This window comes from Vicugna pacos, chromosome 12, assembly GCF_048564905.1.
Source record: "Vicugna pacos chromosome 12, VicPac4, whole genome shotgun sequence".
NCBI lineage: Eukaryota > Metazoa > Chordata > Mammalia > Artiodactyla > Camelidae > Vicugna > Vicugna pacos.
Genome location: NC_132998.1, coordinates 58,000,374 through 58,028,168, shown reverse-complemented (window position 1 = coordinate 58,028,168; position 27,795 = coordinate 58,000,374). Strand labels below are relative to the sequence as shown.

General features: G+C 57.1%; 1 protein-coding gene across 3 annotated transcripts; it reads left to right on the top strand.

Annotated features, from left to right (window-relative positions):
* The first annotated feature begins 1,645 nt into the window (after positions 1–1,645).
* On the top strand, positions 1,646–26,171 carry KCNJ4 (potassium inwardly rectifying channel subfamily J member 4). 3 transcript variants are annotated; one of them, XR_012078920.1, is made up of 3 exons: positions 1,646–2,285; positions 22,992–24,697; positions 26,158–26,171. XR_012078920.1 is itself a non-coding variant. In XM_006207082.3 (2 exons), the coding sequence occupies exon 2, from the start codon at positions 23,031–23,033 to the stop codon at positions 24,363–24,365; it is 1,335 nt and encodes a 444-aa protein (XP_006207144.1). In that variant the 5' UTR covers positions 1,646–2,285; positions 22,992–23,030; the 3' UTR covers positions 24,366–25,136. The 3 variants fall into 3 exon arrangements, 2 of the variants coding, with proteins under 2 accessions (XP_006207144.1, XP_072830050.1); XM_006207082.3 differs by lacking the exon at positions 26,158–26,171 and having other exon boundaries at positions 22,992–25,136; XM_072973949.1 differs by lacking the exons at positions 1,646–2,285; positions 26,158–26,171 and adding an exon at positions 16,786–16,855 and having other exon boundaries at positions 22,992–25,136.
* The last annotated feature ends 1,624 nt before the right edge of the window (positions 26,172–27,795 follow it).

Sequence of the window (27,795 nt, the reverse complement as noted above, 5' to 3'; positions counted from 1 at the left end):
GACAGGTGAAATAAAAAATTTGCACAAGGTCATGCAGCTCCTAAATGCTGTTGAGCCCAGGTTGGCCTGACTCCCAAGCACAGGTAACAAGGACCAAACTTGTTCCCAGTGCTGGATGAATGAATGAGTAGGTGATGGATGACTTCTGCTGAGGGCATCAGGCCTTTCTAGGGGAGGCGGTGTGGAGGCTAGACTTGGAGAACAGCAGGAATTCTTGAAGCAGACGAGAAAGGGCATTTCAGGTAGGAAGAACAGCACATGCAAAGGCAGAGAGGTGTGGAAGCATCTGATGTGTTCTGGAATCTGTGGGAACCAGGGTGTATGTGTGGGTATATGGGCGGTAGGATAAGGTGGGGCCTGACTGTGTATCATGCCGAGGAGTTGGGACTGGATTCTTCCAGGTGGGGAGAGTCTGCAGGGAAGGGAAACAGTACTGGTGGCTCATGTATTGTGGTTCCTGTGCCTGCCGCAGCTTCAAAGGATCAGCTTGAAGGAGAAGCCAGAAGAAGTTTAATATTCAATAAGTTCTCAATCCGGTTTTGGTGTTCTTCAGTGTCCCTCTCTAAACTGGGGCCAGTCAGAGATAGCCAGGGAAGTCCTTCTGGCTGTCTAACTGCAGGTGTTCTCTCATCCTCCCACCCTGCATCCTCCAACCTCCTGCATCCTCAGAGGGTTGGAGTGAGGTGGCAGGATGGCCACAGAAATGGCTGACTCTCCAGGGGCTGTGATGCCCCGGGGTCTTCTCCCCACAGTCCAGAGTGTGAGGGCCCAGACCTAGGCTCACTCAGGGCGAGAAGGGAAAGGGCACAATCCTCCCTTATAAAGACATTTTGGGGTAAAGGGGACGCAGCGAAGGAAAGACTGGGGTTTGGTGTGGCTCTGCCACCTCTGCATGACCTTAGGCAAGCTCGTGACCCTCTCCGGTACTCAGTCTCCCCGTCTGTAAAATGGGGCCCGTGCCGCCTAGTTGTGAGGGTCACACCAGCAGGGCCACACCTCCGTTTCCGGAGCAGGTTGTGTAGGGTCCTTAACTGCCGGTACTTCAGGAGGGTAAGGGGGGGACCGTCGAGGGGAGTGCCCCGGTGCTACTGAACCCGGCACCTGCCCTCTCCCACCCACTCCCTTCCCGACACGGAGAAACTCTCTCCACCTGCCCCTGGGGGGAGACAAAACCCGGGAACGGATTTAGGAAGGGGTTCTGGGAGGAGCGCTCCTGGAGGGAGGAGGAAAACCCGGGCAGGATCTGGGGCAGGAGCGGACCACGCGGCCCCCAGCCCCTGCCCCGGCCCTGCGAGGCCGCCAGGTGGGAGGGGGTGTGACGCCCCCCTAGACTGAGGGGGAGGGGCAGGGCCCGGCTGCTCCGGGCGCCCGAGGCTCTGGGGCTTGGAGTGGGGGGCGCGGCCTCCGCAGTGGGGCGCAGGTCACGTGTGAGGAGGGGCGAAAGTCTCGCAAAGCGGGGCGGCGTGCCGCGAGTTGGGAGTTCTCGGCGCGCCGCGGGCGGCGGGAGCTCGGGCTCCCGGGCGAGCCGGGGACGCGGCAGAGCGGGGGCCGGGGTCCGAGACCGCGGGGGCGGCACCGAGAGTGGGAGGGAGAGCGAGACAGAGAAGGACAGAGACGGGGAGCGAGACCGAAACGCGCAGGGGAGACAGGGCAGAGGCAGGGGGAAGCAGGGGACAGGCTGGGAGGGCGACGGAAACGAAAACAGGGACCCGCAGGGAGAGACCGAGAGACCGAGGGGGGCAAGAGAGACCCGGAGAGACAGAGACCCGGGGGCCCAAAGTGGGAGGTGGTGGAAGAGCCCGTGCCGGCCGGCCGCCGAGGTCTCGGGGCCAGAGGCAAGCGCAGCGGGGCGGGGAGCGGAGCGCAGGGCGGGGGACAGTGCGAAGTGACAGCGAGAGAACAGTGGGGGCGGCGGAGGGAAGGCGCCTGCGGCGGGGGCTGGGGGCACGAGCGCCATGGGTCCCCGGACCCCCGCGCTCTGAGCCCCGGCCCGGGGCCCGACGATGCTGACGCCGAGGCGGCGCCGAGGGCGCGGCGCGGGGCAGCGCTGAAAGTTGGGCGGCCCGCGGGGAGCGGCGCGGGACGGCCCGGAGACCAGGAGACCCGGGGACAGACGGACAGACCCACAGGCAGCCGGGGAGGGGGGGCGGGGTCTCGCAGAGTTTGCGGGGAAGGGGCGCCAGGACTTCCCTCTCCGCGCCTGGGACGCCGCCCGCCCGACTGCGCCGTGGGATGTAGCGCCCGCCCGCCGCCTCCCGGAGACTTGTCGGACCCTCTGTCCCGCGGTAAGCCCGGCCTGCGCTCGCCACTGGCGCTGTCCGTCCGTCGGTTCGGCCGCGTGCGTGTCTGTGTGTCCCTGGGCCTGGCGACTCGGGCCCCACCCGCTCACCACCGTATCCGTGACCGGGGTTCCGGATGCTCAGCGCGCGCCCAGCGCGGTCAGGCGACTCCCCCCGGGGGCTGGTGAGCGGCGTGGTCTGGGCAGGTAGAGGTGAGTGGAAGGGGCCTTGACCTCCTGCCCCGGCCATGACCTTTCCCTGCCTCCACCCACCCCCAACTGTCACACCGGGTTGGAGGAGTTTCAATGAGGCAGGTGACTTGTGGCAAAGGTGGGGGGGTATCTCCTTTCCAAGTCCCCAACTGCAGCCTGTTTGCAAATGGCCCTGGCAGAACAAAACCCCACTTCCCATGTTTTGAGCACCTACTTTGGGTCCCAAGAACCTAGGGTGGGTGGACAGGGATCCAGTGAATGAGGCAGTTCATGTCTCACAGGGGTGAAGACTGGCTGTGGAGAGAGACAAGACTGCTTTTCCCTCCGCAAACGGAGAACCCTAAGGAAAGAGAGGTCTGAATGAATCCCAGAGTAAGGAAACTTCACTGCAGCCCTTCCGGTGCCCAGTGTCCCCCAGCCCAGGCTCCAGGACAGGGAGAGGATGCAGGGAGATGGCAGGCAGGAGGGTGGTGGAGGGACAGGTGGAGGGGGGCCTGGCTAAGTTAGCAGGTGAGGGCATCAAGAGCAGTAGGATCGAGAAGCAGGTTGAGGGAATGGGGAGCTGAAGGAGTAAGGCATGAGGGTCACGCGTGCAAGGTCCAGAGAGGAGCCAGATCCCTCTGTGTGTGTGTGTGTGTGTGTGTGTGTGTGTGTGAGAATGTGTAAAATGTGCATGCATGCATGCATGTAAAATGTCTATTCTGCTACTCCTCCACATCCAGTCTTGTGACCTCCAGGGCTTTGGGACTTTTGGGAGCTGTGGGCAGGACTTTAGGGGCCTAAGAGCCAAACTGTGGTCCTGACTTGACATGGGCTGAGGGGAATAAAAGGCAGAAGAGGGTGGTAGGATACAGGCTGAGGTGCAACATGGCCAGGGCAAAGGCTGTTGACCACTGAGCTGCACCATAGCCAAATCAGAATCTGGAGGGCTGAACCTAGAACATTCTACTCTGTTCTCCACTGGGAGGAGGGGCTCTTTCTGGGGTTTTCCACACTGGCCAGTGGGCCTTGTATATCCTCCATTCAGGATTCTAGAAATCAGCTCAGTTAACTGAAGAACCAGCACAGTGGGCAAGTCACTCTCTTCTCTCACCCTCAACATCCATATCTGTGGAATGAGGACACCACTCCCTGTCCCACTGACCTCCAAAGGGGGCCCTGGGCTCAAGTGAGCTGAGGGCTGTTCAAAGCTGGGGATAATACTGAGCAGATGGGAGTAAGGACTCATTTTACCTTTGGGAACATGAAAAGCTAACGGGGAGAGGGGAATATGGCCTGAATAGATGGCTGACCAAGAAGAAGAGTGTCCAGAATTGGAGCGGGGATCTGGGGCTTGGGGGCTATTCCTCAGGAACCTTTGGGTTACCCTTGAGAGGAAAGCTCCTCTCCCATAAAAAGCATAGGCGTGACCGGGAACAGACCAGTGCTGGCCTTGAATTTCTGCTGGGTGACCTTGGGCAATTGGCTTGACCTCTCTGAGCCTCAGTTTCTTCAACTGGAGAGTGGGTACTGGCTTCATTGGGTTGCCGAATGATTTACAGTCCATGCCAGGTCTCTGAAAGCAGCTCACACAAGCCTGGAGCATAGTAGGTTCTTAACAGACATTAGCGAACAGAGAATGAAATAGCTCTAGGAGATGCCGTGAAAAGATTTCTTAGCTTAGGATCTAAGAAGGAAGGGGAGGAGGAACAGTGTAGGCTTACAGGGCGGGCTGGTTCTTAATGTGGATCTGGGGGAGGCGGGGGCGTGTGCTGAGGGGGGTGTGAGGAGGAGGGGGCCCCTCTGCGGGGACCACTGAGTCACGAGGACATGTAAGCGACATGACAACCAGCAACATGGTAACCAGGAGACTAGCAGCGGTGGGAAATGGAGCCGGAGCGGTGTGTTGGGGGGGCAGGACTGGCAGCACCAGGCCTGGAGGGTCCGGAGAGCAGCAAGGCTCGTCTCTTGGAGTGAGAAGGGGAGGCCCCAAGGCCAGGTGGGCTAGGGAGGAGGTGGAGGCTGGAGTCACAGGAGGGAGGCATCTCGGGGTCTGCTGGGCAGGGGGCCTTCTCCCGCACCTCCCCAGGCTCCTCGCTCCTCTCCTCCACATCTCCACTTTTCATGCCTCTCCCCCTAGGATGCCAAATTTGGCTCACGCAATCTGTCGTCTCTCTTCTGAGATTGGCACCGGGACCAAAGCTGAGTGCATTACATCACCGCCGCTCCCCCTGCACGAGGAGAGAAGGGGAGGGAGGGCCAGGGGGCTGGGGGACAAGCGGCCAACCCTTAACTTTCTTTCCTGTCTTCCTGCTCACTCTTCCCCCTCAGTCCCAGGTGTTGGGGGCTTCCGGGAGCAGCCAAGCAGAGCCTAGAGGCAGAAGAAGGGCTCTAATCTTGGAGATCCCAGGGCAGAGCAGGAGGTCAGACCATGTTGCTGTCCCCCTGGCTAGGTGGGGCCTGGGAGGCAGGGAGTTTGGGTGCAGAACCTCAGTCTGTCATTGCTTTGCCGTGTGACCTTGGGCAGCACCCCTCCCACCCCCACCCGATGCAGAGTCTACATCTGTAGAGAACAGTTGGCCATTCAAGATCTTGGTGACTCTCCTGAAAAAAGATGCCCTTGAGTCCTTCTGCTCTCCTGGGCACAGAGGAGGAGTCCTGAATTTTGAATGGCTCTCTATGACCTTGAGCAAATGACTTTACCTCCTTATGCCTCCACCTCTTCACCTGTAAAATGGGAGTGATAGAATCCTCAAAAACACTAGATGTGAAAGAGGCACTAGACATGAAAGGGGGACAGGGGAAGAGACAGGGTCTCAGGCCTGAAACTGGACACTCAGGGACCCCATGGCTCTCAGCACTCTGGGCTGGAGGTAGGGGCAGGCCGATCTAGCCATTGGCAGGACAGTGTTTCAATTCAGACGGAAGGCTTGGCGCTTAAATCACTAGTTTGATGCCTTTATTTTACAAAAGTGGAAACCAAGGCCCAGAGAGGGAAGTGGACCCTCCCCAAGGTCACAGTGATGGTTTGAGGGTGGAGGAAGCAAAGCTGGGTCTGAACCCAGGGCTCCTGGCTCCCAGCCCTGCCTAGAAGTGGACAGAGAGACAGGCAGATACACATACCCGCTGCGGAAGCCTCTGGACAGCCCAGATGGGACCCAAGAGCTTCGAGGGCCCCGTTCTCATTTTGGCCCCCTCCCTTCTTTCTTCCTGCTCCCTGGCTGCTCCAGCCCCACCACCCCTGCCCATTAGTCCCATCCCTCATTTGGTCTACTTGAAGAACTCTCTTTCAGGCTCATTTTAAAGCCAGTTTCAGACAGTCCCAGTCAGGGATCAGCTGGATTTGGGGTTAAGATGGAAGATGACGGCCCTGTGTAGAAGATTCCTGGAGCTGGAGGTGGAGAAGGATGGGGAGCATCTGTGGATATTTTGTGAAATAGTGAGATCCTCATTCCCAGAGCTATTCAAGCAGAACCAGATGAGAGCCTACCAGGGATACTGACCCAATGACTCCTGCTTTATGGGTGAGGTTGAATGATAGCCCCACCTCCAAAATCTCAGTAGTCTTTGATAGCCCCCTGGAGGAGCTGGGAGCAGCACCCATCACTCACCCGCTTCCCAGCAAGGAAATGCATGTTGTTGTCAGGCCAGGCACTGGGCAAGGAGCTTTTGTAAACCTTTCTCATTTAATCTTCCCTGCCACCCCACAGTGTCAAATTAAGGTCCCTGTGTTACAGATGGGGGAGCCATGGCTCAGAGAGTCTCTGTGATTTTTCCAAGGTCACACAGCAGGAAGTGGAGGAGCCTGGATTTGAGTCCGGGCCAGTCTGATTCTCTGGGGCTGTCCCTGGGACTTCCTGGAGGAAAGAGTGGAAAACGTCCCTCCCCTGGACTGGGGCTTGGCAGGAGATGGTGTGTCGCCCCCACAGCATGACACCCCCTCAGAGATCCTCTGGGGGCTCCATTCTGAAGACGTAGAAATAGACAGGCACCCAAGAGGAAAACTCATTTTACAAGGGGGAAGACTGAGGCTCAGAGACAAAGAGTGGCTTGCCCAAAGGTGATCAGAGAATTAGATTTGGGCCAGGGCTCTGTTCCCTGCACCAGTGAGCAAGGAGGGGCCTTTAGGCTGATGGTAGAGTTTAGAGTCTGGGTTTGGGGTGCAGACTGCTGGGTGGTTTGGCAGACGGCAGAGTTTGGTTCTAGACTAGGGCTGTGGGTAGGAGAGTCAGCCTTGGGAGCTGGGAGAAGGGAGCAGGAAGAGAAACCAGCAGGGATAGCAGCTCCACCTCTGTCTTCCCTGGTGCTGTCCCAGGGCCACCCACAGATGTCAGTGTCATACAGCCTGTGAGGTCAAGAGAAACTGTAGGTGGGACCTGTCTGGCAAGAGACGGTCTTGGAGCCAGCAGCCTTAGGTATGGCTCCCTGTGTGACCTTAGGTCAGTTCCTCACCCTCTCTGAGGTTGGTACGCCCATACATGTGACCAAGAACCTGGACTCAACGATCTATTCCCACAAAGTAGCTGCCGCTCGGCTGTGATCTCAAAGTGCTCCTCCCATTCCCAGGAGGACCCTGGGCCCTGGGCGAGGGGCGGGCAGGAATCCTGGGGGCTGGCATAACCTTTAAGCCTCCTCAGCGACTCAGCCCTCCTTGGGGTGTGGGGGGATCTCCGGGCGCAGCCCTTCTTCTCCTTTTCATCTTTATTTTTCTCCTGCTCCCTCTTCTCCTCGCTACGTGGGCTGATCGCTGCTCAAACTTTTAATTCAGATGGTAATTGAAATAATAATATGGGCTGAGGCCCCTCTTCTTGTGACGCTGCAGCTGGTGGAGCTCAGCTATGAATAGACCTTGAGTCACACACGCGCGCTCCTGCAGGCGCGCACACAGGGCTGACGGGCTGACGGGCTGACGGGCTGACGGGGTGGTGGGTGGGGTGCAGCCGGGGTTGGGGGGCAGGGGAAGCTCGAGCTCCAGCTTGCTCTGGGTCTTGGCCCCCCATTCCCAAAGGCCTGGGCCAGTTCTGCCCTGCAGCCCGCCATCTGTTTCCCTGTGTGGAACCTGACTTGGGGCTTCGGTGGTTTTCTGTTTACAGAAGGGGAAACTGAGGTTCAGCAAGAGGGAGTGGCTGACTGGGAACAAATGAAAGTGACTGGACTCAATTAGAACTGATGGGTTTTGCCTGGTTCCAAGACCACTATTTCTTTTCAGGACACACAGGCCAGACAAATGAGTGGGAGGAACGCTGGGGTGTGGCCCCCATGCCCCCTACTCTTGCACCCACCTGCCTCAGCTTTTCCCAACACGCACTCGCCTTCGAACTTACACTCTCTGGCCCACTGTCACACACATTTTTTCTCACGCACTCGCACCACACACTTTCATACCCGCTCACTCACACACTCATGCACGCGAGCTGCTCAGATAGATGGTGCTATTGTTTGGCGGCTGGGGTGACAAAGAGGTTTTCTTGGCAGGTCCTGCCGCAGGAAGGGGACAAGGTCCTATGTGCCAGGCTCTGCGCTGGGCTGTGTATTCATGATCTCACTCATCCTCCCTGCCACCCGGTGAGCCCCATCACTTCCACTTTTCAGATGAGAAAACTGAGTCTCAGTGAAAAGCAAGAGTTTGCCTAAGATCGGACTGGTAGAAGGAGCCATATATTGTTTGTTCTGCTGGGAATGCACCATGTTCCAGCTATTCTGGGACCCTCCATTTGGCCTCCTGAAGGAGGGGGTGTGTATCTCATCCAGCCCAGGGGTCCTCTTTCTCTCCCTGTGCCAGTTCCCCCATTTCTGCCTGTGGCCACATGGCCAGTCATTGACCAGCCCAACTGCTAGCAGCCGGAAAATCTGGCCTCTCAGCAGGGGAAGGTGAGGTGCCCATGAGGGGCATTGGCAGGTCAAGGAGAGGGGCTACCAAGCAAAATGGTCCTTGGTGTTCCAGACCCCAGCTGGAGCTGTGTAGAGCATTGGCGTTGTCATGATGACCTACCAGCCAGCAGCTTGGGTTTCAGCCTGCTCAGGTGTGTCCAGTGGGGGGCGCCCAGGAGGGCAGAGTGGAGATGCAGTGGGGCTTAGGCGCAGTTGGGCAGAAACACCCCCCCAGCCTGGGACGATAGAGGCCACTCTCTCCACGTTTACCCTGCATTCCTGGTCTACTCCTATGCCTGCTTTTTCGCTAGCAATCTGCTGGGAGATGGAACAACTGAGCCCAGAGACCACAATGATTTGCCCAAGGTCACGCAGCAGTGGTGATAAAGCTGGGACTGGACCAGAGCCCAGGGCTCCTCCTGATTCCTCTGCCTCCCCCCACCCCGCCAGACACTCTCTGTCTCTCTCAGACATTTATTGTGCCTGTTGGGGGAAGAGCTGATCTCTGCACCCCCCCTCCTGGGAAAAACCCCTAGCTTGGAGAGAGGGGTGGGGGCGGCAGCCCCTCGTCACAGTGGATGCAGCTGAACAAGGAAGTTTACTTGCTTCAGGCAGGCCTGGGATTGGATCCCAACTTAGCCACTCACTTATCCCAAGTGATATTAACCAGGTCCCGGTCCCCCTGGGAATCTGTCTTTGCTCCTCTGTGAACTAAGGACAACCTGTGGTGATGGGAGATGTGCCTTTTTACTTTTGTTTCCTATCTCTTCTCAGAGCCACCCCAGCTTCACCTGGCCTGCAAGGATGGGAGGGGACCTTAGCGGGGCCAGGGAGGAGTTGGGTACGTGCACTGTGAGGGGTGGGGAGATTGAGGCCTGGGGGTAGAGTTTGTCCAGCCTCTCCTTGGTGGCAGAATTGGCACCAAGTTTTACTTTCTGGCTTCTGGGATGCCCCAGCAAAGTCTCTCCCCAACCCCACCCTGCACCTTCTCTCCCAACTCCCACCCCAAACTCCCTGTAGGAGGCTTTCCTCTCCCACTGTAGGCCTGGGAACTCCAGGCCTCCTGCCCTGGGAAGGTTAAGGTGCCACGCAGCCTGGAGGACAGATGGAATGGGGATCAGCAATTCGGGATCTCTGGGAGGCAGTACAGGGAAGGTGGCAGAGCTAGAGGGGTGATGTGGATGAGGGGAGGCGGCAGAAGGGGCTGCAGTCATTCTGACACATGGACATCAGAGCCCCCCCGCCAAACCCTTTCAAGGGGGAAGCCACCATCTCCTGGGCTAGCCCATTGTGTCTAGGAGTTTCTGTTAATTGATACCTGCTTTCCATTTTGGCCTTAGCTCTGCCTTCTGGGGCCTGAGTTCCCCAACCAGGGGGTGGCCAGCTCCTCCCTGTTCTCCTAAGGCTTCTCTTCTCCGGCCTCAGTAGTCCCAGCTGAGGCCTGTGGGTGGGAAACAGAAAATCTGGGTTCAAGTCCAACTCCACCCGGAGTGGCTGTGTGGCCTTGGGCAGCCTTTTCACTTCTCTGAGCCTCCCACCCCTGACCTGTAGGGATGCGCTTGTGCCCCTGCACTTGTGGGTTGCTGGGCAGATCTTGTGAGCTTGTGAGTGTAACGTGGCCTGTTGTTGACATGAGCTGCTGTGTGTCCAAACCACTCAGTGGCTACTCTTGGCAGACTTCCAGGTCCCCAGCCATCACCTTCAGACACTGCTTCTCTGGCTATGTTGAGTGTCAGCACCTGACCTCTCTGCTGAGCCCTCCAGACCCACTTGGGTGGAGGCAGGGCTGACTGAGCACCAGCGCCAGGCTGTGCAGCTGCAGATCCTGAAGCCACCTGACCTTGGAAAGAGCCTCTCTCTGGCTAGGCTCCAGGGCCACCCCCCAGACATGGGGCAGGAGCCAGGCAACAAGGAGGGGAGGGAACTGAGTGGGGCAGAGAGCAGGCCATGGCCTCATGCTGGAGCTGGCCCGGGGACCTCAGATGACAGGCCAGAAGACAGAGAGGACAGACAGGCAGCCAGGGGAGGGAGTTAACGGTCACTAGCTGCATTAATAGCACAGCAGAGCCTCACTCCTCATACCTTAGGGAGCTGCCTGAGGAGGGGGTGAGCTCCCTGTCCTGGGAGGTATGCAAACAATTGCTGAATGGCATCTGTTGGGGGACAGCAGTGGGTTCTGACACAGGACCAGGGGAAGGAATTGGACCCATAACCCAGAGTCCCTGTTGTTTGGACCACAGTGTGGAGGTCTTGTGACCCTAACGGTCTAACAGACAGTTCCAAATATTCCCTCATGACTTCCAACAACTCTCCCCACAGTCATGCCCCTGCAAAAGCCCATGATCCAAGCATGGTCACTTTCACTTCAAGCTAAGCCCTAGGTCCCATCTCAACCCGTTCACAGCTCCTAAGCACTCGACGGTCAGTGATTTTTCTACTTGCAGGCAGATCCTGACCCATTAGTGGTTGTGAAATTGAGATACTGTGTCCACTACTTATTTTTTTAAATAAAATAGAAAAGAAAATTTCAAGCACTTGTACATAGTGAGGATAAGTGTTATTTGGTGACACTTTTGTTTCAGCTTTTAAAGTGTATGTACTGTATTATATAATGAGTAGCAATGTGCAATATGTTTGTTTTTACTCTGGGTTTTGGTCAGAAAGTTTGAGAACTACTGTGTGTAGAAATCCTGGAGGCGCCAATAAGAAAAGCTTGAGTGTCCAGATTCCTTTTTTCCAGGATGCTTGGTTCCTAAGAATCTAAGTGCTGAGAACTGCAGATGCTACCCTTCTGTCCTCAGGCCTCCCTTCCCTTGCCCAGCAGCCCACATGGCTCCAGGCCCCCGAGCGTCCCGGTCACCCCCCAGGGCCTAGGTCCCGCTTCTTTGCCCAGCCCAGCCCTGGCCCAGGCCTGCTTCATCTTGGGGCGTCCAGCTTGGCCCACATCTTCCTGGGCAACCTTCTCTCCAAGCCCTGTGGCCATGAGGACCCTTTCCTCCTGTCCTCACATACACGTGGAGCTCAGCAAAGCAGGTTGTCTTACTCATTCCTCTTCTCCTGGCACACAGTAGGTACTCAGATAATGTTCATTCATTCCATAGTGATTTGGAGAGCGCCCTCCGAGGGAAGGCACTGTACTGTGTTGGAGTCACACCAGGCAGGAGGGCAGCTGCCGCTCCAGCTCAGCACACGTTTAGGGTGATGAATGAATGAATGAATGAGTAAATGGAGTCTCAGAGTCTCTGGTCCTAGGAGCCAGCTGGCAGATGGTGAGAGATGGTGGGTAAGCACTTAGCTCTTTGCCTGTGCATAGTAGGCATTCTGATCGCGACAGTCCCTCACAACTGTGGATGCAGGAGTGTCAGGGCAGGAGTGGCCTAACGTTCGTCCCTCCCGCTGTCTCCGGCCCCTCTGAGGCCTCTCTGTGGCGCCCTCTCCTGCTGGCCCTGCACATGGCCCGCCCCAGCACTCCCTGCTCCTGTCCTTGGAGCTTCTCTTATGGGCCTAGGACCCTGGGCGTGCAGCCAGGATGCCTGGGGGACCCCTGCAGAGAAGCCGGTGCTCTGTGGGAGTGCGAGGCCAAGGCCTGGGGCCCCAGACATCCTGCCACACTCCAGTGCCACAGAAGGTCTCCTTCTGTTCTCTGCTCGGAGGCCACCTCCACTGAGAGGTTCTCCCTGACTCGGGGGACAAAAATAGCTCCTCCTTGGTCACGTTCTGTCACATCACCCTGCTCAGGTCCTTCACGGGAATTATGACAGGCTGAAATTATCCTGTTTCTTTGTCAGTCACCGGATGTTTAAGCGTCTGCGTGTGCCGGGCACTGGGGTTCAGGCGTGAAGCAGAGAGTCGAGGTCCCTGCACTGAAGGAAACTGTGAGTGAAATCGGTTTGGATGGGATAAATGCTGTGAGGAGATACAGGAGACTGTCTGGGGGGCCTCTGGGAGGAGGCAGCCTTTGAATCAAGACCTGAATGGTAGGAAGGTGTGAGCAGTGGGGTCTTGGAAGATTTCATCCAGAAGGGGTGGCCCATGTAAAGATCCAGCGGGACAAGAAGAAAGGCCCGCATGGTTGGGGATCATGGTGGGAATGGAGAGGGTTAGGTCAGAGAGGGCGGGATGGCGCCCTGGGAAGCTGTAGCTCTCCACGCCAACGAGCGACGAGCGACGTGGGTCCTCAGCCTACATGGAGATGTAGGCTGCATGGAGAATGGAGGCAGGGAGATGTAGGGGGGACACTGTGGAGTCGTGCGGTAGTGATGTGGCTTGCAGCAGGGAGGGCTCTGCAGGCTGGAAGGACTGGGCATGGGGCCAGCGTCCAGGTCTCAGTCCCCTGGCTCACCTGCTTGGGAAGCCCCTGAACCCCCCGTGGGGACGAAAGTAACAGCACTCACCTCCAAGATGTCATGCGGGTCAAAGAAGTGGCCAGGGGTGTGGCCCAGAGTCAACACTAAATGTTAGTTATTATACCATGAGTATGACCATTGGGTTGGGGCCTCCCAACTCTTGGATTCTCAGGTGCTAGGCCTGAGCGGTCCGCCGGGGGGGCCCAGACTGAGGTGGGGAAGGGAGGGCAGGGTGGCGTTCCTTCTGTCTTGGCTATGCTGGGCTTGCGATGCCTATTAGATGTCCAGCAGACACTGGAGAAAGATTCTTCTTGTCTCAGGAGGGCGAGAGGGCCAGGTGGTATTTTCAGTTAAGGCTGAGCCTGGGCACTGCGTGGCTCTACATATAGAGGCTGGGAGAAGGGAAACCAGGAGAGGGGCCCCAAGGCTTGGAGGCTGGAGGAGGGAGGCAAGAGAGAGCCAGCGGCCTCCATCAGAACTGCTGGGAGGACCATGGGCTCAGAGGAGCCCTGGAGGGGGCTACGGGGAGAACGGGAGGTGAGGGTAAGTCATCCTCTTTAAGAAGGGTTTTTGCACTTTACAGTTTATAATCCCTGACCCTCCACTGTCCCTGTTCATCTTTGCAACATGCCTATGAAGTGGGTGTTATTCCTCCCCATTTTATGGAAGCAGTTCAGAGAAGCTAAGATATTTTTCCAGGGCCGCTCAGCACCTCAGTGAAGTGTTCTCAGGCTTTCTGGGATCACAGTTTCTTTTGAGGACCTTATGAATCCTATGACCCTTCTTAGAAAAATACACATATGTATACACTAATTTTAAAATTTTCTATGTGACTTTTTTTTTGTAGGTAATACATTCATATGGTTCTAAAATTAAAAAGACACAAGCGGGAATACAGTGAGAATTCTTCCTCCCACCCCTTCCCCAGCCACCTGCTTCCCCTCCCCGGAGGCAGCCAGTGTCACCAGTTTCCTGGGTCTCCATCCATAGACAAGCACAGACAAGCAAATATGTGTATCTATAAATTTCTTTTCTCTCCTTCTTTACACAACTGGTAGATACTATACTGAGTGTTCATCACTGTTGCCTTTTTTCACTTAAAAACACATCTTGAAGACCCATACCACTCCTTACCGGGCTCCCCCTCCTTTTTTGGGCTGCGTGGTGAACCATCGTGGATGGGTGTCAGGCTCCTTCCAGGCTGGGCTGGGCAAACGGGGCGCTTAGCTCCTTACATGCATGACTGTCTGCAAGCCCAGGTCCCAGCAGCCCATACAAGTGTCACAGGCAATCTTGTGGCTCTCTGACGCCTCTGTTGAATTACCTCTGGAACAAGGGAGGGAATGAGCCGGGCCATTGGCTCAGACTCCCCTTGCCCACTCCCGCTCCCTACACCTCTTCTTTAGGTTTGGTCTGTGGGCCCAGCAGAGAATCCAGGGAATCCTGTGTGAAGGAAAGTCATCAGCCCCCACGCCCCAAAGCCCTGGGAGAACGTCCTCCAGGCCAGCAGCCCCACTCCTGGAGTCTTGTTTGCTGAGAGGTCAAGGACGAGGCAGTGGTGGCGGGGGCAGGGTGACGGGGTGTCTGGCAATGATCTCCACTCCCGTTCTTGGCTGGAGTGCTGGGATGGGAAGGGCAGTCGTGGGCTGTGCTGAAATCACCTCTGCTCTTGCCCCCTGGCCCCCCACAGACGCACCCCTAGAAGGCTGCCCAGCCCCTCGACTTCTCCTCTGCCCATGAGGAATCTACACCCTTTTTGGCCAGGGTCAGAGGCATCCAAGAAGAGAAGGGAGGTGGGGCTGCTGGCCAGGTGGGCTGGGCTGGTCAGGGCCAACTGGGCAGCTCTGCTAGAGCGCCCTCTTCTCCGGGCTCCAGGTGTTGCTCCTCTGCCTCCGTCTGCGGTGCCAGGTTCTCCATGGACAGCGGACGATCGGGGCTGGGCCTGAGGCCCTCTTCTCCTCTATCCAGCATTCTTGCCCGGGCCACCCCAGCTGCTCTCACTCAGCTTACATCGTCCAGGCGGGCAGGATCTCATGAGTCTGACTCTGCCCAGATCTCGGGAGCTGACCTGCCATGGGCTTCTCTACGTGGATGTGCCAAGGCCACCACACACTAGGAACTGTCGCTCTTTAAACCTGCTCCCGGTTCAGGGCCTCACGATGACCTATTCCTGACACCCCTCTTCCCAACTTCCCGCCCTATTCACCATCACACTCTGGGGGTTCTTTGTCTAAAATATGCCCTGAATCTGTTTACTTCTCTCAAGCAACACTGGCATCACCCTGGCAGCTCCCAGCCAGCGCCGTCACCTGCCTGGGTAGCAGCGGTAACCTTCTCACCAGCTTCCAACTTCCGCTGTGCCCCACACAGTGTCCTAATGCAGCTCACCCCAGTGTGTGTCCCACGCCCGGACAGCAGAGGCCTCTGAGGCCAGACAGGGGCAGGTGTGCCACTGGGGCCATATTGGGGATGTTTTATTTCTGAAGCCTGGTGATGGATACACAAGGGTTTATTATATTATTATTTATTCCTTTTTACCTTAAAGATTTCATGTGAGAATTAAAAAATATCAAACCAGGCAAAACCCGACCACCTGCCTGTTTCCCACAGCTACGAGGATGGAATCCACAGCCCTTCCCACCCCCAACCTCTGGGGCTCCGCCCTGGGCAGCTCTCCCTCTTGCTCACTTCATTCCTGCCATCTGGCCTTGCTGCAGATTCTCAACACACCGAACTCTTTCTGGAATGTTCTACACCCACCTTTCACCCAGGCACACAATTCTCCTGATTGTCTTGGCTCCCACTTACTACTCAGGTCTCAGTTTAAATGTAATTTTCTCAAAGAGGTCTTTGGGGACCCCCATCAAACTAGAGCCCCTCGTCTTCTCTCTCATATCACGTGGTATCTTTCCTTCCAGCAGGTTACCATGATTTATGGCTGCCGCTATTCAAATGCTTCTGTGTTCAGTGCCTCTCCCTAGCTGATGCAGAAGCTGGGTGAGTCCACAGCCGGTGCCTGATCTGCAGCAAGTGTGTGATAGTGACCGAGTGAGCGGCTTTGGGTGAAGGGCACACAACAGAGCAGGTCCCTAGAAGCCACAGCAAGGCAGTGGGGGATTGAATTCCACCACCAGTGAGGGAGCTGAGGTTGTTCTGGAAAAGAGAAGCCTTTGGGGATCTGCTCTTGCCTTCAAATTCCTGTATGGAAGAGGGCAAAGGTGTTTGGGAAGGGGGAACTCTTTGGTGGGACTGTCTGGGCACTAAAAGGGGCTCCTCTGTGGGCAGGGAGCTCTCCATCGATCAGGGCACAGGCCAGGCGTCAGCAGAGCAGCAAAGGGCATACCTGCAGGTTGAAGCAGGGGCCCTTGGGTTTACCAGCCATCAGCTCCTGCCATTTGGCCATGACTGGAAGACTGGTCTGGACATTCCGGGGAATTTGCTTTCTAAACCTGTTCACTGGCTGGCTGAGTGGTTGGGAGGGACAGATTGGGGTGCAGAGCTGGAGGAATGAGCCGGTTCACCCCCATGCTGCTCAGAGGCCCTCTGGAGCCCAGAGCCACCTGTGTGTCTAGGCTCTGGCTGGACCTGAAATCAGGGACCCAGATCCTGGCTCCAACTTGCCCTATGACCCAGTTTCTCCTTTCCCAGTAGGACTGACGGGACAGAACCTGACACATAGGAGGGCATGGTAACTGTTTTCTAAGTGGAAGAAACTTTCGATGTGACAGTGTTTTCCTAGGCAGGAGAGCAGAGTGTCTAATAAATGTGCTCTGGCATCAACTGCTTCGTTCCAAATCCCGACTTTACTACTTACGAGCTGTGTGACCTTGGGCAAGTTGCTGAACCTCTCTGTGCCTTGCTTTTCTTACCTCTAAAGTAGGGATGATAATGGAAACTTCCTCTGAGGTCATGGTGAAGATGGCAGGAATTGATTAGCGTAAAGCACTCAGAACAGTGCCGGCACAGAGCAAGAGCGTACTAAACGCTCTGTGTGGATTTTGCAATGTCACACCGTCGGCCAGTGGGGGAGGGGCCACATGTACAGTGGGATTTCAGGGTACAGAAGAAGGTGTAGGGGAGGATCAGAGTGTACTGAGCACCCACTGTGTGGCCTGCACTTTTACGACAATTGACAATCTGCATCTGGCTCTCGCGACCACCCTGCAAGGTAGGCATTACTATATTCCTTTGCAAATGAAGACACTGAGGCCTTCAGGGAGGTTAAGGATCCGGTTGAGCCAGGTGAGACTGAGCCCGCTTCCGGTCCAGCCCTGTGAGAGTCTGAGGCCACTTGCTCCCTAGTGCTGGTGTTGGAAGACAAGTTGGACTGGGCCGTGATGGGTGCCAGGGTGCGCTCTGGGGCATGACATCTGACATTCAGGGGAGGAGATCATGGGAAGGGCTGTTCAGCCTTGGGAGTGATTCATACCACTTATCAGCCACTTACCGTGTGCTGGGCACATGATGTACACAATCTGTTTATTCCTCATTACAATCTTATGAGGTAAGGGACACTATTAGCGCCACCTAAGGATAAGGTATACAGGAACCAGAGAGGTTAGATAACTTGCCCAAGGTCACACAGACCAAAAGTGGTACAGAGAATCCAGTATCAGAGCCAGTGCACTAGGAAGGGAAGATGTGGGCTCTTGAGATGCATCAAGAGAAGGTAGACCTCCCAGGGTCTGAGGAGCAGGACAGGGGCTTGCAGAGGGCTGTGGGCAGGAGGGGACACCCCCGACCAGCCTCAGCTGCCTCTGACTCTTTGAGAAGTGTAGCTCAGCTGTCTGTGCTTGAGCCCTTCCTCCCGACCCTGGAAATCCCTGTGTGCTTAAGATAAGAGGATCCCCGACCCAGACCAGGTGGTCCAGGCCTGAGGGGCAGCAGTCAGAGCTGAGCAGGGGGCAGGCCCGGTGCTCCTCCCTGGGCTGGGAACTGGGACAGTGGTGTTAAGTCCTTCCACTCCCCCAGGGAAATCTTCCCCCTCCTCAGCTCTGCCCCGCCCCACTGCCCTGTGGGTGCTCCCTCCCTCCAGGCCCAAGAGGGGCTCAGGGTCAGCTGGAACTGATCAAACTCAGGAACACCCACTGGATCACTTGCCTTATTTCCGACTCTGTGCTGGGCCCTTGTTTCGCCACATCTTCCCAGCTCTCCCCCAGGGAGCAATTAAGGTCCCCCGTTTTGCAGATGGAGAGAAGGAGCCCCTGGCTGGAGCAGTTAGTGGTGAAGCCAGGACTTGAAGCTGGTTCTCCTATCCCCCCGGACAGTGTTCTGACATCGTCACCTCCATCATCATCATCATTTCATTCTCTGGGTTCTACCTGCATTGCTCTGTTGAACCCACAGCTGGTGTCTCTATTCTAAGCGGTTATCACGTTCGCTTCAGCAGCGTCTTGAGGAAGTAGGGACTGTTAACCATCATCTCCACTTTCCAGATGAGGAAACTGAGGTCCACAGAGGACATGCCAGGAGGTTGACAGAGCTGAGCCTGAGAGCCAGGTCTTGCCACTCCAAACATGAGAGTTTAACCAGCACATTACTTGCATAAAGTTAAAAAGAATCGAAGTGGTGCAGACACTGAGGGCCAAGGGGCCCTGAGGAGGCAGGACTGGCAGCTGGCAGTGCAGCCACAGAAGGCTTTGGAGAACAGTGGGGCCTCCGGCTGAGCCTGGGGGGCTGGGGAGAGGCACGAGGGGATCCAGGTTAAGCAAGGCATTGTGGGAGGTGAAGGGAGTCCGAGACCAGAGGCCAGGGACCAGGGTGAGCCAGGACCTGGAGCAGCAGGTTGAGTCAGAATCCCGGTTTTGCTATGTCTGCTCTGTGAACCCACCCTCATCCCTACTCCCCCACCCCCAGCCTGCTGTTCTTCAGCTGGGATGGGAAATAATAACCCTGCTGTTGCTGTGGTAGGTGCTCAACAAATACTTGTTAAATTAACAAGGAGTTGCAGTGAGGCCTCAGCAAGAGAGGCCAGGCAGTGCCTGGCACAGAGCTGGCACTCCCAGAGTGCTTGTTCTCTGAGGGCGGCCACCGAGAGGGATGATGGGTTCAGCTGGGCCCCATGGCTGAGCTGTGTGACCTCGGGCAAGTCACTTCACTTGCCCTGCTGTTCCACCCAACATCCATGGGATGCTTAAAGGCCTGCAGGGGGGCTAAGTGCTCCCTAAGGTGGGCTTCTGCCACCCACCCTGCTGTCTAGGGGCTCAGTGTGGGGCCTGCCCACCAGGGGCTCAGGACCCACTGCTGCTGTCTGGGGCCAGAGGGCCTTTGAGACACACCAGCAGATGCCTGCCCAGGCTGCTGGGACCTGCTGGGGCTGCTGCCACTTTATCGATTTTTTTTTTTTTACACAAAGGGAGTTGTGGGCAAGGAGGGGCGTTTGGTATCATAAAGTCATAGGGAAAACCTAAGAGGACCCGGGAGCAGGGTGGTCCTCCTGCCTCTCTGGGCCCCCGGCAGGTAGGGTCCAGCCCTCCTGAACTCCTCAGGAAGGGGCAGGATAGTGATGGTGCCAGCCAGCTGACAGCATTGCTGGTCCCCTTCACCATCTCCCCAAGGCCTAAGTGTCCTTTGCCAGCTGCTGGCTCACGTGCTACGGCCCTGCTTTCAGCCTTAGTTTCCCTAGTTGTCCAAAATCCAGATGTTCACAGCATAGTGGAAAAAAAAAAAAGCTGGTAACTCGCACAACATTGTCAGTTCTCCACTTTGTCAAGAAAGGACATTACATTTTCAAAAGCAGCCAGCATCTCCCATCCCCATCATTTCCCAAAAAGAAAGAACATTTGCCACGAAAGGAGTCGCAGGATGTACTCCTAGAACAGAGGACAGTGACTGGGGAAGCGCCCAGTCTGGGAAGGGGAGGGACTTGTCCTGAGGTCACCCAGCAAGGCAGCCAGAGGGCCCGGTCTCCAGGGTCCCCACCTTAGAAACTGTGTCCTCCAGCATTTGTTTACAGGGAACATTTGGTGCAAGAGGATTAGACCAGCTTCCTGCCTTCTAGAACAGTTCGCTTAATTACAGACATGAGATGGGCACCTGAACGACTGGACGCTCTCACTGTTTCTTTTAATGAAACACCTGTATTCAGAGGAGGATGGTACCCAGTTGTCAGTGCCTGTTGCCTCCCATGATCTGTGTCCCCTTCTCTTTCATAGTTTTCCCCTGGGCCTTCGCCAGGAAGCCCCATGTGACAAACAAGGGAAAGAAAATCTAGCCATCTCCTGGCAGTCATGACCTGCGAGCACACACCAAGCTTCGTACACATCACTTTGTGGTCAGGCCTGGGGTGTGACAGAGTGTTGGTGTATCTGAGCAGTCGCTGCGGACAGGATGAGGGGCTGGGCTCTCACCAGCGGGGGGTCTTCAGGGGGATGCCCTGCACCTGGGCTCCCATGGTGGAGGGTGACGGGACTGGGCGAGCCCCTGTGCCTGGGGGCAGCTATCCACTGCCCAGGAGCGGACATTTCTGAGTGAGCACCGCCTGAGCTAACTGGCATAGTGTTGGCACAAGGCTGGGCAGGGGCTCGGGACACGGCTGGCTGCTGTGACCGGGAGAGGAGGCGCGAGGCTGGGAGATGAGCTGTGCCCTCACTGGCCTGAGATGTGGAAACTGCTGAGGATGGGGCACTGGGTGATGGAAAGGCTGGGGGGTCAGGACTGCAGTGGAGGCTGAGAGTGTAGGGGGTGGGGGGACGTGCAGAGCCTCGTCCTGGGGCTTGGCTGAGACTCCTGTCACTTCCACTCAGAAACGTGAAGCAGTGAGCAGTGCTGGTGGAGGGAGTCCTGGGAAGAACCCCCTCCTGCCGCACCAGGTGAGCCCCCCAGGTCAAGGCCAGCCCCGCAGGGGAGAGAACAAGGGCCGGTTGCACCCTGGGCTTGTATTTGGCCTTGGGCAGGACCCTTACCCTCTCTGGGCCTCACTGTCCTCATCCACCAAAGGCCCAGGTCGCCACATGCTGTCCCCTCTGCCTCTCCCCTGCAAACCTGAGGCCGATGGGTCCAGGGTCTGCCAGGGCTGGGCTGGTGCCCTCTCTCCCCTCACCCCAAACCCTACCCCAACCCCCTCCAGGGAGGAAGCTCCTCTTCCCAGGAGCACCGTGCCCTTCTTCCAGGAGTGGGAGTGAGGAGACTGTCTCAGGATGGCCCACCCTTCCTGCTCTGGGACCCTTAGCAAGTTCGTCTGAGTTCTGAGCTTCCTTGGCCTCAAATGTAAAATGACGGTCTTGAAATCAGTGATCTTGAAACCCTTCCTTCTGGCTCATTTGAGATGGTGGGACAGAGCAGAGAGGGACATACTTAGCCAAGGAAGACCTCCCTGAAAGCTATTTACAGCCTAGAAGGTACACCTGACCCCCAATCCTCTCAGGCCTGTGGCCCTGGTTGTTGGGACTCTAGGGGAGGTGGCAGAGAGGGTCTGGGACTCCCAGCTAAAATTGTGACTTCTTAAGGGCCAGCACTGCACACCCACATTACTGGTTAGGTCTTCAGACTGATGGGTCTCCTTGGTCCCATTTTCCAGATGAGGAAACTGTGGTTCAGAGCAGCCAAGTAACTTGCCCAGGTTACATGGTGGGTCTGGGACTTCAATCCAGGACTGTGGGACCCAGGGAGCTCCTTTTAAGGGGGGAAGGAAGAAGAACCCAGATTTGGGATGGGGTGACGGCGGGGGAGGAGGTGGGGGCAGGGCCCACTCTCCCTGGGCTGAGAGAGGGAGTCTCTCTGGGGAAGAGGCAGGCTCCGAAGCTGTTGATCTCTAAATTACAGCGTTGGCGCACACCGGTTGCTGCGGCAACCGAGTTGTCCTGAACCGGGGAAGTGTATAAACATTGCCACAGATGCACAATTAGATCAAGAAGAAGAATAGAAGAGAAAATAGAAACTTCCAGCCTTATATAATTCTGGGCCAAAACGTTACTAGGAGCCCGGGCCCGGGCTTGGCCCTGCCAGCCGCGGGGGCCCCTGGCAGCACCATCTCTCTCCTTGGGCCCCAGTGGAAGGGAGGGGTGGAGAGAGGGTCTGCCCTGCATGGGCCCAGCTGGGATGCTCGCCACCCGGCAGGGTGAGGGGCCGCCTCCGCTGAAACAGCTGGGGATGCTGACAGGCGAATCCTACCTCTCCCAAGCTTCCTCCTGCACCCAGGAAGCGGGAAGGAAGGCAGGAGGGCAACTTAACCGAGCACCTACTATCTCCTTGGGTCCTGGGAGGTAGTGCTGTAACCCCCATTTCAAAGATGAGAGAACTGAGGCTCGGAGAGGTGAAATGAGTTGTCCTCGGTTTCATAGCTAGGTCATGGGTGTGTCTGCCTCCCCCGCTCCAGGTCTCCACACCGCGAACTCATCCATATTGACAGCACTTGGGAGCTGAAGAGTTAGACACACCTGGATTTGGACCCATGTACCAGCTGTGTGGCCTTGGACAGATCACTTCTCTGAGCCCCTGTTCCCTCAGCTGAGATACGGAAATAGGGATGCCTACATGGGAGCCAAGGCTCAGGGCTCCCCTTACCCTATGTCTTGACCACCACTCTGGAGTCTTTACCCGTCACTGCTCCCAACAAGTTTGGGAACAGGACAGAAACTGAGGTGGGGCCTTGGGTCCCAGCACTGCCCAAAAGAACTTTCTGCAATGATGGGAATGTCCTAAATCTGCTCTGTCCAGTATGGTAGCCATTAGCCACATGTGGCTACTGAGCACTTGAAATGTGGCTAGGGAAACTGGGGAACTGAAGTTAACATTTTATTTAATTTTAATTAAATATAAGAGCTACAGGTGGCCAGTGGCTGCCAAATTGGCCAGCACAGGAGAATGTCCAGTCCCCTAGAGGCCCAAGAGTGCAGAGGCCGAACCCAGGGAGGTAAGCAGGGGCCAGAGCATTCACAGCTCCCCCTGCTCAAGGCAAGTGGGACAAATGGTGGGAGGGTGATTCCAAGATGGGCATCTGGAAGTTCCCAGAACAGTGGGCAAAGGAGGTTTGGTGGCGGCAGGGGAGGTGGGCAGTGTGAGGGGCTGGGATTAAGACCTGGATTCTGGTGGCCTCAGCTTCTGGTTCCACAAACCCCAATCCCAGAGCTGGGCTGGCACCAGCTCAGCCCCCAACACTCCCTCTCTGTCATCAGAGCCACCTTAACATTCTGCCCATGGAGTGGAGGAAGCCTTGGGTCCTAGTCCAGGCCCTTCCTCTTCTGAGCGTCTTTGGGTGGGGGTCTTGCTGCCCCTGAGCCTGGGTTCTTGGGCCCTCAGAGAGCCACCCTCCATGGCAGCCACTCCCTCCCCAGCGTCTCATATGTCTGGCTTCGTCCCCCTAGGCCCTGCGTCTTCTCAGGCAACCACGCCGGCTTCAGGACATGCACGGGCACAGCCGCAACGGGCAGGCCCACGTGCCCCGGCGGAAACGCCGCAATCGCTTTGTCAAGAAGAACGGCCAATGCAACGTCTATTTCGCCAACCTGAGCAACAAGTCACAGCGCTACATGGCGGACATCTTCACCACCTGCGTGGACACGCGCTGGCGCTACATGCTCATGATCTTTTCCGCGGCCTTCCTCATCTCCTGGCTCTTTTTTGGCCTCCTCTTCTGGTGCATCGCCTTCTTCCATGGTGACCTGGAGGCCAACCCAGGGGGGGCCGCGGCCGGGGCCCCAGCGGGAGGTGGTGGGGCGGTGCCTGTGGCCCCTAAGCCCTGCATCATGCATGTGAACGGCTTCCTGGGCGCCTTCCTGTTCTCAGTGGAGACGCAGACAACCATCGGCTATGGGTTCCGGTGTGTGACGGAGGAGTGCCCACTGGCGGTCATCGCCGTGGTGGTCCAGTCCATCGTGGGCTGTGTCATTGACTCCTTCATGATCGGCACCATCATGGCCAAGATGGCGCGGCCCAAGAAGCGGGCACAGACGCTGCTGTTCAGCCACCATGCGGTCATCTCGGTTCGCGACGGCAAGCTCTGCCTGATGTGGCGCGTGGGCAACCTGCGCAAGAGCCACATCGTGGAGGCCCACGTGCGGGCCCAGCTCATCAAGCCCTACATGACGCAGGAGGGCGAGTACCTGCCGCTGGACCAGCGGGACCTCAACGTGGGCTACGACATCGGCCTGGACCGCATCTTCCTGGTGTCTCCCATTATCATCGTCCACGAGATCGACGAGGACAGCCCACTCTACGGCATGGGCAAGGAGGAGCTGGAGTCGGAGGACTTTGAGATTGTGGTCATCCTGGAGGGCATGGTGGAGGCCACCGCCATGACCACTCAGGCCCGCAGCTCCTACCTGGCCAGCGAGATCCTGTGGGGCCACCGCTTCGAGCCCGTGGTCTTCGAGGAGAAGAGCCACTACAAGGTGGACTACTCACGCTTCCACAAGACCTACGAGGTGGCCGGCACTCCCTGCTGCTCGGCCCGAGAGCTGCAGGAGAGCAAGATCACCGTGCTGCCCGCCCCGCCACCCCCGCCCAGTGCCTTCTGCTATGAGAATGAGCTGGCCCTCATGAGCCAGGAGGAAGAGGAGATGGAGGAGGAGGCTGCAGCCGCTGCAGCCGTGGCTGCCGGCCTGGGCCTGGAAGCAGGCTCTAAGGAGGAGGCGGGCATCATCCGGATGCTGGAGTTTGGCAGCCACCTGGATCTGGAGCGCATGCAAGCCACCCTCCCGCTGGACAACATCTCCTACCGCAGGGAGTCCGCCATCTGACCTCCAGGCCCCTCCCATCACTTCCCCACAAGAGCCTCTGCGGGGGGTGGGATGTCAGGACACCCCCTCCACACTCAGGACAGAGCTCATCCTGACTCCGTGGACCTTCTGGAGGGAGATGGGGGTTTCAAAGACTGGAGAACCCCTTCCTACTGACACCAGAACCCAGGCCTGGAAAGGTCCAGGTTACCCTCGATCTGATCAGCCTGGGTTCCCCAGCATCTACCCACTGGCGGCTCAGGAACCCTAGACCCACCACCCTCTCCCCACCGACCCTTTGAGGACGTTCCCCCTTTGCAGAACCTCGGGGAAGGCGGCTGGACTGCTGGGGGGTGGGCATCTTGGGGTTCTGGGGTGGGCTGGTGGTTGCTTGGGAGGGTGGGAGGGGGGTGCGTTTCTTTTGCATGACTGTGGTCTGTTGCTCATGACTTTCTTTTGTAAATATCTATAAATGGAGAGATGGAGGCACCAGATCCACCTTCTGCCATTTGTACCTGCAGGACAAGGAGGTGCAGTCCCTCTCTGTGCACCCCTCTCCCTCCCCACCTGTCAAGCCCAACCCCTTCCCTGGCCCAGCTGGCTGGTCTCTTGAGGCCCTCAGAGCCAGCTGTCTTGGCCCCTGGATAGTGTTGGTTTTGGGTGCAGAAGTGGGACCCCAAGGAGCAGGATGAAGGCCCTCCCTCCCTGTGGTCCCTCTGGGCCCCCAGGCCCAGCTCAGGTTGACAATGGAGTTTGTAACTATATATTTTTAATAAAGTATATGGTCCATTAGGGGTAGGCTGGTTGAAGATGGAGGGTTGGGAAGAAAAGATAGAGGGCAAGTGGTAGAGAGAAAGGAAGAGATTGAGCGCAACATGATGTGTGTGTGTGGTATGTATGTGTGTGTTGTATATAAGTGTGTATGGAGTGTGTGTGTATGTGGTATTAGTGTGTGTGTTGTGTATGTGTGTGTGCCCTTTTCTGAGAGACTGACCCTTGGAGGGAAATTTATCACCTGCTAGTTTCTTTCCTGGGAGCCAATGAGAAGGCTTCTAAGTGAGCATGAGGTTTGATTGGGTTTAAGTCAGAGCTTTGCTATTAACTAGCTGTGTGGCTGTCAGCAAGCTGCCCATCAGCTCTTGGCCTCAGTTTTATTATCTGTAGAATGTAGAATGAACCATATCTCCTTCCTAAGGGATGAGGGGCAGGAGAGCCCTGTGTGGATGTCAGCCAGTGCTTTATAACTCAGGGAGAAGTGGGAAGGGCCCGCTTGGTTTATACACCGCCCCCTACACACACACACTGGGCTGGGCTGATGAACTTGGCTGCAGGACACTGTGGTGGGAAGGGTTCTAGGGAGCAGCTGGGAAACCTGGTCATAGACTTGGTCTCTGGCTCGGTGTGGGACCTTGGGTAAGTCCCTTCCCTTCTCTGGGCTTCTGTTAGCCTGTGCTGTGTAACAACCACACTAAACTTAGACCACATGGTTTGTTCTTTATAAGGTTCTGTGGGTGGGCTGGGTGGTTCCTTGTCTGGTTTCTTTGGGCTCACTCCAGCCCTGCTCAGGAAGAACACCAGCCAGGCCCTAAGGTCCGAGCAGGCCTCACTCACATGTGGGGCTTGCTGTTGGCCCAGGGGAGGGGGCTCAGTGCTCCTCCAGGGGCCCCTCCTCCTCCAATAGGCTGCGCTGGATTCCTTCATGGTGTCTTGGGGCAGCAGCCTACGAGGGGGAAGGCAGAAGCTGCAAGGTCTCTTGAGCCTAATCTTGCACTCATTTAACATTACTTCTGTTCTATTCTGCTGGTCTATCTAGGTCGTGATTCAAAGGGCAGGCGATTAGACGCAACCTCCTGGGAGAATGGTCAAGTCCCACTGCAAAGGGTGTGCATGGCAGGGGGAATTGCGGCCATCCTTGGGAGTCTACGCAGAACCTTGGAGTTTGAGGGGTACTTCCAGCTCTAACTCTGTTGTACCTGCCACCATGTACCCAGGGTACAAGGAAGCAGAGGGCACCCCCCCCCCCGTTCCCAGAAATCTTCTATGTCAAGGTGCCAGCTATCTCAGGAGCCACAGAGAACAGCAGGCAAGTTCCCCTGCTGTGAAGTGCTGATGGCTGCTTTATGAATGACCACATCTCGTCAGCACTGGCAACATTTGGCCATGTGGGTAAATCCACATTTTTAACAGTTTAACAGGAGAACCTGGAGAAAGGGATCCAAATCCCCACAACTCATCACAATGTCTTTTATTTGCATAACATCTTTCAGGGCAGGTGGGACAAGGATTTGGTCTCAGAGAGGAAACGGATGGCCCTAGAACTAAAGGGCGATGAAGCCGGGTGAGGACTGTCAGAGGCCCAGGGGCCGGCTTCCCCTTCACTCCCATCCCTGAGGCAGAGGCTAGGTGAGGGGGCCAGGGGCTGACTCTTTTCCTCCTTTGCCCCCACCCAGATTTGCCAGAGTGCACTGTGACCTTTGGGGACCTCCAAGGGCCCACAGGGGCCACGCAGCAAGACAAAAGTGCCACTGCTGCCCTGCCCACGCCCCTGGTGCCCTTCTGTCAGGTGGGAGCATCCCAGAGTCTCACCGCCCACCCCCGTGGGTGTCCCTCCATCCAGCCCTGCGGGCCCCAGGGAGGACCTTGGGGGATCTCATGCTTTCCTGCCTGCTTCATCTCAGTGATGCACTGGCCCCCTGGGCAGCCAGCAGTAACCACAGAGGACCTCAGACTCAGGCATCCTTGGACTCAGCACCTGTGACCGGGAACACCCCTTAGAGGCTGCCCAGCCCTCCACCCGTGAGGGCAAGAGGGGAAAGGGGTACCTGTGGGGTCCACCCTAAGAGGGCCTCCCATCCAAAGTGATGTGGGGGCACTTCAAGTTTCCTCACAACCCCCTCCTTGTCCCCAGTTTGCCACTTGCTCAGACGCTTGTGACAATGGCTCCTTGAGGAGGGCCTGTCTCTGTTTACCAGCGATTGTGGGGGACGCAGGACAGGCAAGTTGTGACAAGGGCCCTTCAGTGAGGACTTCCTGGGGTGTCAGAGTGGAGGGCACAGCGGGTAGGGGGTGCATAGGGGCCTCGGCCACAGGGGTGTGCGCCCAGAGCCTGAGGCGAGCACACAGCTGCAGCGAGGCTCTGAGGCTGCAAACCCCGCTGCTCGGCTCTGCTGACTCACCTTCCCTCTCCCACCTGCTCCCCTTCACAGCCCTCCCACCTGCTCCCCCCCTGCTCCCCGGCAGGCAGGCAGCTCCTGATCTCTCTCACTTCCTCCGGGCTCCTGGCGGCACTGAAATAGGGGGGATCGCTGAATCTGGGGGTGTAGGAAGCTTAGCTCTCACGAGCTTGGAAGCACTGAAGGGGCCTTGGAGGGACCGCCAAGCCCTTCCTCAGCCTGCCCATCTTCCCTTCGGGGCCTGTCCCTTCTCGCTCTCCTTCGGTCACAGCCCCAGG

What these genes read in the sequence shown, in the direction of transcription:
- KCNJ4 (XM_006207082.3), top strand. Translation starts at nt 23,031, where the DNA reads ATGCACGGGCACAGCCGCAACGGGCAGGCCCACGTGCCCCGGCGGAAA.